This window comes from Orbicella franksi, chromosome 14 (assembly GCF_964199315.1).
Source record: "Orbicella franksi chromosome 14, jaOrbFran1.1, whole genome shotgun sequence".
Taxonomy (NCBI): domain Eukaryota; kingdom Metazoa; phylum Cnidaria; class Anthozoa; order Scleractinia; family Merulinidae; genus Orbicella; species Orbicella franksi.
The window spans coordinates 15,861,330-15,870,580 of record NC_138158.1 but is presented as its reverse complement, the minus strand read 5'-3'; the positions used below and the strand labels follow the sequence as shown (position 1 = coordinate 15,870,580).

At 37.1% G+C, this 9,251-nt stretch overlaps 1 protein-coding gene across 5 annotated transcripts; it reads right to left on the bottom strand.

The window, feature by feature from the left end:
- Positions 1–40: 40 nt before the first annotated feature.
- LOC145467374 (uncharacterized) lies at positions 41–9,204 on the bottom strand. 5 transcript variants are annotated; one of them, XM_081450929.1, is made up of 8 exons: positions 6,813–9,078; positions 6,446–6,535; positions 5,779–6,331; positions 4,879–5,134; positions 3,255–3,376; positions 2,665–2,759; positions 2,338–2,483; positions 41–1,840 (listed from the first exon to the last, which is right to left on the bottom strand). In XM_081450929.1, the coding sequence occupies exons 3-8, from the start codon at positions 6,249–6,251 to the stop codon at positions 1,661–1,663; spliced, it is 1,272 nt and encodes a 423-aa protein (XP_081307055.1). In that variant the 5' UTR covers positions 6,252–6,331; positions 6,446–6,535; positions 6,813–9,078; the 3' UTR covers positions 41–1,660. The 5 variants fall into 5 exon arrangements, with proteins under 5 accessions (XP_081307055.1, XP_081307053.1, XP_081307056.1 ...); XM_081450927.1 differs by having other exon boundaries at positions 6,485–6,535; XM_081450931.1 differs by lacking the exon at positions 6,813–9,078 and adding an exon at positions 9,088–9,204 and having other exon boundaries at positions 1,354–1,840; positions 6,485–6,535.
- Between the last annotated feature and the right edge of the window lie 47 nt (positions 9,205–9,251).

Here is a 9,251-nt window from a genome sequence, read left to right as displayed (position 1 = left end):
CCTGAACTTAGAAGCCTTTTCACTGTAGCCACTGCCCAGACCCATTTCTTATTTAACGGTTCTTTCTATGACCAAATTGACGGTGTGGCCATGGGGTCTCCCCTTCCTCCCGTATTAGCCAATCTTTTTATGGGACATCATGAAAAACTATGGTTGGAAAATTTTCAATGCTCTAAAATTTTATTTTATCGTAGGTATGTTGACAACACTTTTTGTTTATTTCACTCGGAGCACGATGCTGTTCTATTTTTTGACTACATTAACTCTAGGCACCCCAACATAAGGTTTACTATGGAAAAAGAACTTAATCGCAAATTACCCTTTCTAGATGTTCTTATTGATAATAGTGACACTAATTCCTTCCTAACTAGGGTTTACCGTAAGAAAACCTTTACTGGGTTATTAACTAATTATTTTAGCTTCACCTCGTACTCATACAAAGTAATTCTCATTAGGACTCTTGTTGACAGGGCCTACAAGATCAACAACACTTGGTTGGGGTTACACGAGGATATAACCAAGCTTACTGAAATTCTCAAAAAGAACCTTTTCCCTGCCCATTTAATTGAAAAAGTGGTTAACCGTTACATCACTGGGGCCCATAGCAATCATTGTCCCCGGGGCTACCCCCTTACCACCTCGCCCACGTTTTATTTTAAGCTGCCGTACATAGGCCATTTTTCTGTCATCACTCAGAAGAAGATTCGGCACTTAATCAAATGCTATTGTAATGATTTAGACATCAAATTAGTTTTTTCTTCCTTTAAGATAGGTAACCTTTTTGGTGTGAAAGACCCTATCCCCGGTGGGCTTCGTTCACATGTAATTTATAAGTTTACATGTGCGGGCTGTAATGCCTGTTATGTCGGCGAAACCTCCCGGCATTTTTCCACACGCGTACATGAGCACTTAGCCGTTGATAGGGCCTCTCACATCTTCAAACATCTTCAGAATTCTGAACGTTGTCGCTCATTGTGTTCAATAGACTGCTTTCATATTTTAGATCACGCCACTACCAGCTTTCAACTCAAGATAAAGGAGGCTATCCATATTCAAAAAGAACTACCTTGCCTCAATCAGCAATTACACCATGTAAATCTAAAATTATCCTTTTAATTTACACCTTTTCACGTTCTGTTGTTACTATTTGTCTTAATTAGCATTTTTGCCTACTTATTATTCAACTTGCTTTGTAATCATTCATTCAACTGAAGATGACAGAAGTTCTGTCGAAACATGTCTTTTAAACTTAAAAAAGTGGTCGTTTTCCTTAAAATCTTTACATGTCTGCTGCTATCTAGACCTTTTGGATACTCTATATATATATTGTCAGCAGTACTTAGTATCTTATGAACTTACAGAGGTGGTGAGTGGTGAATGCAAGGCTTTGCGAGAAGGTGCCTGAAACTAGTGTTTTTCTTTGCAAGCCCAAGACATTTTAACTTCTTAAATTGTGAGACCAATGTTTCAAAGTGTTTTAAATGCAAGTTTGAGATGTTTGGGTTCTGAGACGTTCAGACATAAAAAAAGAAAACACTCAAACAAATTGGTACTATGGGACTTTCTTAGCCTTGCATAAAATCAAGACTGCGAGACTCGCAAAACTTGACAAAAATTTTGGGAAACCCATTGTTTTTTAAGGACCATTTGCCACCCCTACTTACATGTGCGCTACATTTGTTAAGTGATGAAATATATTAAAGGTAATACTCACTGTTATTTCTTCAAATTTATCACCAGTGGTGTCCAATAGATACAAGCAACCTTCCCTCCCTCCAGCTCTGAGGTAGTTGTAGCCACATGTGGAACTATGGCACAAGCTGAAGACAGGGCTCTCAAGCTGCAAATTCATATTATAATGGAAAACATTTAATATTTTTATTTCCACAGAGAATAACATTCACAATTAAATTAATAGAATCAGACGTGGGAAGAGTCCGAGCTGTATTATAGTCACCCTGATCTGTAGAATACCACGCCCCCACCACACCCTGAAAACAACAGCTCCGCAAAAGTAACATGACTTTTTTACCTTCCCATTAAACCCTGAAAGTAACAGTCCCCCCAAAAGTAATGACCTGCCTGAAAGAAACGGCCCTTTTAAAATGGCAAGCATTATCTAGGTTATAGGTCTCATGGGTCTGGGATGCACTCCCTGAGTACCCATAATTTTATGCAGTAGCCACCCATTACGCCTCCTCTTGTAAATAAATTTTTGTGTTGAGGGCCAATCAAGAGTATTCATCGACACTTGACTGCAGATGCCCTTAGTAAACATGATCCAATTTTGGACACTCAAGTACGTTGATTAATTCTGTCAGTGGCTAGGCCTTTTACCTTAACTGTTTTATAAACTTGAGCAGTTCTTCTATCATACACTGAGAGAGTTTGATCCTCACTTCCACTGATAATGAACCTGTCATCAACAGACAAGCACAGCACTGGTTTTGAGTGGTTTTTTAACCTGCTGATGGAATTACCACCTATGTGGGAAAGAAAAGATGTAAACTTAGATTAAATTGGTTTTTATAATATGATAAATTAAATGTGAGTCAACATAATTGACTAATTAATTATTTCAATGAATTGACTAATGTTACTTAGTGAAGTCATAACATTAATAGCACTTTCAATGGGTGATTTCAGTAGGGTTTCCTATATCACCTCTAAGGTCCCACAATGAAATGGTTTTGTCGTAGGAACCAGAAATTAGCATCTCATGCTCCCAGGCCATGCACAATACTGCTGCTTTATGGACACTGTAAGTTAACAAAAGTAACAAATAAAATGAAGGTGAAAAACTCTTACGTGTGTTGGTCATTAATTAAATAAAAGTAGCCATTATACAAGGGATGGCGAGTGATGCCCAGAAAATTGTGAATCCTATCATCTCTTGTGATGAGTATCAAAGTCTTGTTTTACTGTAGAGGTTTCTTTTTGTCTTGGAGTCTAAAGATAATCACAGTTTCAGATCGTCAAACAAGGATCTTGGCCTCTCATTGAGTCTTGGATTTCATCACCTCTTATACAAAGCATTGTAGCTTTGATCATATACATTATTTTGCATCACTGGATTAAGGAGCAGCTACATGTTATAAGACCCTAATTGACATCTGATAGAGTGCAAGATTCTCCTAGCAAAATCGCTTTTTGTTTCCTTGTACAAACAATGAGAATTTGACATATGGGAGACATACTCTGATTCTCACAAAGCAAACTTGGAATCATATTATTGAAAATTGAATATAACATACCTGAGAGTTGTCATCTCAATGTTTTGTCCTTCAAGATCCCAAAGCTTAATTGTGCTATCCCATGACCCTGAACACACTCTGGGAGCTCCTGTTGGGTCACTAGACAGGCACCACACCCAACCCTGAAATCAAAGATTATCCTCGATTGACTACAGTATAGCTGGGGTTTTATTAAGGGCCGGGCACTGGGTAAGTTGACCAGCTGTGAGGAAGATTTTGCCTTCCTGGTTTAAAGATGATTTCCAGTCCATGCTGCACAGTCTCAGCACCCTTATGTTTATAAACATTATAAATCTCACTCAATGGAATGCGTATCGATATTATTCGTTACGAACCATATACCTTATCTTTGAGGCCTTTCAAATTCTTTTTCCAACAGCTTAATCATTGATTTTTACAGCTGCAAAGTTGTTTCATCAAGTGATATGAGAAAGAACGAAGCAAAAAGCTTTGCATCCATAATGGCGGTTGTTTTGAAACTTTGAATTTACTTCATGTAAGTAGTTGAAAAATGTGTACATGTATTTTGTGATGTGTTACATGAAACAAAACAAAAAATGCAAACAAATTCTCAAGAGTGTGTAGTATGGACTGGAAATCATCTTTAACCATCTTGCAGAAAGTATTTTCTTATAAAGAAGTTCAGTTCAAATGGTTTTGCAAGTGAAAAACAGTCACCCACCTGCTCAAAAATGTTAATGAATCCCTCCCAGCTACAGTAACCAGGCCTGAAGTATCAACTTTCCTCATTGATAACTTATTAGACAAAGTATGTTAATTTACATTTATTTTCAAATTTAGTTTTTGAATTCATTCATCTAAATTTGATTTAAAGCGGAATGCCAAGTAATGGAGTTACATATTCTTACATGAACTCAAAGGGGAAATATTCTAACAAGAAATGCAAATAAGTATCACACTCTCCAATCCCGACTCTAATGAATAAGCGTTGATCGTCATTACGTGTAACAATCAATTGAGTTGTGTGGTTCCAGAAAATATCTATACCCACCCCACTAAGGGTTATTTCAAATTCCAATGGGGGAGAGGGGGTCTCAAAAGCCAAAAGCTTCAAAGGAAAGTGCAAGAGCTAAAAGAAGAGAGATGGAAGGATGGGGAAGAGGAGGAGGTGGAGGCAAGTTCAAGCCAAAAAAACACACATGTTGGAAGGGCCCCTGGAACACACATTATTACAAGAAATCTCTTACAATAACTAGATCAATGACCGATGAGAAATATTTGAAAATAAGTTACAAGTAATTTGGAGTTTTATTTAGGGGCTGGGCACCAGCATCCTCAGAGACCCAGGGGCAGTTAGTGGGGGCAGTAAAAGTCTAAATGGGCGAGAAAAAAATTTGGGCACATTTTTTTTTTCGCCCGTTTAGACTTTTCCCCGCCCCCACTAACTGCCCCTGGGTCTCCGAGGATGGGGTACCAGAGGAAAGTTTAAATTGTCACAAAGAAGTTCATGCAATCAGTTTAAAAAAGTTCTCCTTTCCTGTTAAAACCAGTTTCCCTCCTACTGAAAACATTACTTTATTTTAATAAGACCTTTGATTAATTTTACATGTAGATACTTTGGAAAATAGTTGAATGAGATGAAATGAAATGAAATGCAACCAACCCTGTGACCATCCAGAGCTTGCTTAAAGGACCTCTTTGAATAACCTGCCTCGGTTGGATCTGTCAAGGCATTTAAACTCCACACACCTACAGCACGGTCCCTTGAGCCTGAAATGCACAGGTCTCCACCTTTCATTATATGAACTGCATCCACTGTTGCAAAATGCTGATCTTTGAGCTGATAAAAATCCAACGTGGAGCTGGGATCATTCCAAAACTTGTCCATGTCTTCATGCTGAACACATATACTTTTCCAACTGAGACAAATTAATACGCAAAATGTCTCATCATTAAAGTGCTACCATGATGATGAAATTTCCTTCTGTAGTATCTAAGCCATTTTAAAACAGTAACAAGAATTCTGTATATAATTTAAGAAGAAAAATGCTGTTTACTATTTTCAATTATAATGCATCAAATATATTCATTCATGGGTGATAGGTTCAAATGTGTCACATGACTAAATATTTGCTAGCTAAAACTGGGGAATATCTGAGTGATATTTCCCAGTCCAAAATCCTTGATTGGTAGATTCCCCATATCCGAGCGATATTCCTTGGACATTATCTGTTCCTCGAAGCTCACGGTTTTTGTTGAGCTACACTCTTGGAAAACTGGTTGCTCCTCGGAACAGAGAGTGTCTGCCGACAAATATCTTATTTCCACGCCAAATGGAGGCTATTGTTTATATATCTGTTTTCACTCCAGAGATATTCAAGTTTTTAAAACATACTCATGAATGTCCAGTGCAGTCACAGATCAGAGAGGTTAATATCCTCAGGGGTTCTTTAATCCACCACAATTGGAATGCAATATTATCTGGTACCTGCAAGTGGTCATCCATTTTAAAAGTGATAAAAAATGTCAGCCAGAGCATTATTAGTAATGAGAATGCACAGACCTTGATATGTAGTCATAATCTTCCCTTCTGTCTCGCTGTGGCCATTGCTTACCAAACCTTGTCTTCCAACTAGATTCAGGTGAGATTAGATTATGAAAAAGTCTGCATACACATGTCAAGACTCGTAAAGCAAACCGTGCATCAAGGTATGAAAAGATCACAAGTATTAGCTCTGGAGGAAGAGTTGCCAGCGACAACTGATTGTTGTGATGTGTATTTTGAACACTATCAGGACTTTCTAAATCCTTATGTAGGTCCTTTTGTCTTGTTAATGTGTCTGGATTGGAGGTGGTCAAAATGCAACAGTTTTCATGACAACCAACATTACAATTCTCAGGTGTTATGGGACTCTTGTTTGGTACTTGTGAATCCTTATAACAGAATGGTTGTGGTTTTAGTTCATGACCCTGATCTGCATCATCTCCATCCTGTAGATCACCATTGCAACATCCTTGATGCTCACTAGCATCCATTAGTGAGACAGTTTCGAATTGAAACGAAATGTAATTCACTTTATGTGAAGCCTGATCTGTGTTTAGTAATTCTTTTTCAGCTGCAGAAAAAATGAATTAAAGCAACAAAATTAGTAGGGTCAAATAATAGTTAAAAATATCATTAATAAGTCAAAAATTCAAATCAAAGACAATAGCATAAGAACTTTAGCTACCTTAACCTAGTATGCAAGTACAGCAGATTCAACTAGTACCTAAATTTCTCCCACACTATGGAGTGAAGTGCACAAAACTCAGCTCTCTGTCTAAAAAAAATTAATTATACAATCATGTAATAATATTACAAGCAACATTATCACTGACATCCATATAGACATGCAATTGAAAGTCTGCATACGAGCCAAGTGACTCATCAGGCTGCAGCTTATCCCGCTTTCAGTTGCACGAAGCAAACAGGAGTATTTCTACTCTCTCCTGAATGAGATGCTAGTCCATCGCAGGGTTACCCACCATCATTAAATTTGCCGCTAACCATTTATACACCTGGGTGGAGAGAGGCACTGTGAGAGTAACGTGTCTTACCCAAAAAACACAACAAAATGTCCCCGGCCAGGGCTTGAACTCGGACCACTCGCTCCAGAGTCGAGCGCACTCACCATGAGGTCACTGCACCTCCCACATGCAATTAATGGTAAACAGACATGCAATTACTGGTAAATAATATTCAATCGGTTGTGATAGAGACATTAACTTAATTATTCAATTGGAAAACAACCACCTTACACTTCTTATACATGTAGTGTAGCCGTTACAATCCATACAAACTGAAATAGGTGGATCTGTCTCAGTCTGTAAATAACAAGATCTACATATAAACGAGTCACTGGCCAGCTGGCATAAAAGGCTCTTTGGTTAAATCTCACACTTCTAAATACTGTAACCTGAGTGTAACCCTAACAATCCAGTAGGGTTATTAACCCTGTAGTGCTTATTAACAGTGTACATATAAGTTACCCTAGGCTTGTTTTTTGAGCAAATGGGTTTGCATTAAGTCAGTTTTGTTTTAAGTAACAACTCCAGTTTCTTTGTAGAGGGGAGTGAATAGGGGTATGCAAATCTGCCAATCCGTGCCTTTTTTTTTGCCAAATCAGTCGATCTGACAATATTTTTGTTCAAATCCAAAACCACAACTGTGTTTTCAGAATTCGTGAATCTGCTCGCTTTATGGCAAAAAACCATTATCTATATGCTTTTTCAGGCCAAATCCGTCGATCTGAAAACCTATTCACTCTCCCTCTTTGTAGGACTGGTAAGTGGTTTTAAACAGAAAATCTTGAGTTTCAGATAACTTTCGCCCGATCTCTTTGGTTTTCTTTCTATCTATCTCCAAGTACATTTGTATAAAATTGTTAATTTTAAGTCCCAGTCTTGGATTTTCAAGCAAGGGTCTTGTATATAGCATGTTGGCGAGTCTTGAATTTCATCATTGGTCACCCCTAGCTCTTTCCCAATCAGCTAACTAGCTGCATTATGGGAACTTTACAGAATATCTGCAGTTTGGATTGCCATTATACGAAATTAATGTTGAAAATTTGGAATTCTAGTAATTCACTGCGAAAATTGAATAGCGCAGAAATTATTTTATTGTGTGAGATGTTTCATATTTATGACAAAGCATATATGTAAATTATGATGTATTTTATTCCTATTAGTAAATCAACCAGCTGCACACAGAGCTGCCTATAGAACAAGAGAAGGAAATCTTCTCTGTTCTGCAGGATATTTAAATTTACCTTTCTTGATGAAAGAGATTTTAAAAGAAGTTTGTTGAGGAATCTACCTTTGCACGTGGATACAATTACTGCAATGGTCATTTGTGATTTCAAATCTTTTTTTTTATATTTGCTGAAAAAATGAGCTATTTATGACAATTTGAATTAGATCAGTATCATTGATGATGTATTTTGTAGTCATATACAATAGGAAATCAAGCAGTTGCACATAGCTCGAAAGAGAAGGAAATCTGTGTCAGGACTGTCAGATATTATATAAATATCTTTTTCAATTAAAAAGATTAAAGAGGTTTGAATGAAAAATCTGCCTATTTGCAAGTGACTATATGTGTGCATTACTGCAATCATCATTCATGTCTTCCAGTGTCTTCCAATCTGCCGTGTGATTTTTGTTTGCTCAGAAAATGAGCTATTTACGGAAATTGGAAATGAAATCATTGTGAGTATCACCATAGAAGCTCCATTAATGAGTGAATTTTACATACATGTACATAATCTTATATGTGGTAGATTTATACCAACTGTGCACCCTAGGGGTCATCAATTCAGTGAAAAAATTCAATTGCTTCTTGCTATTTCAGCTTACAAACACAAGCACAACAATTTGTAATAACAACACATCATTAGTTTGATGGGCTGAGTGAAAATAGTATGATTTTAACGCAGCTAAAATTTTCGTGCCTGTGGTAATTTCTTTCGAAGTTAATGCTCACGTTTTCCGCCATGCCGTGTGTCACACGTGAGTGGGCCTGCATTTTAGATTTCTATTAGCTGTAGTGATATGAAATTCAAATGATCATTGCGCTTAGTTATTCTTTCAAAATTAGTTGCTATGTACGTATGTTATACCGCCACCGACAGAGATATATATTTAATGACATGGCGTTTTTTTTCTTTTTTTTCCTTCCTGTAGTAGTTTACAAAAAATACGAATGAATAACAATAAATGATATGTAAGCTTATTAACTGGCAAAAATCTTGAATATTTGAGCAACGAGTGACTTTTTTTCACCTTTAATCACGTTTCAACTGCATAATTTTCGACACAAACTAAGCAAACTTACCTTTGAAGTATTGTTAAGACAATTTCCTGTCGCAAAACCTTTCTGGAAACTCTATTCAACAACAAAAACAAAGAAAATCCGAACGAACAATCAATTCACCTGTTTTCTTTTTCATCTAAAAAATGCGAGGCGCAAGGCAAATGGAGCCAGTGCACTGGAGACGA

What these genes read in the sequence shown, in the direction of transcription:
- LOC145467374 (XM_081450931.1), bottom strand. Translation starts at nt 6,251, where the DNA reads ATGGATGCTAGTGAGCATCAAGGATGTTGCAATGGTGATCTACAGGAT. An exon ending in ATTGAGATGACAACTCTCAG is followed by an intron (nt 2,760 to 3,254) that starts GTATGTTATATT and finishes GTTAACTTACAG; the next exon opens with TGTCCATAAAGCAGCAGTAT. An exon ending in TTCATTGTGGGACCTTAGAG is followed by an intron (nt 2,484 to 2,664) that starts GTGATATAGGAA and finishes TTTCCCACATAG; the next exon opens with GTGGTAATTCCATCAGCAGG.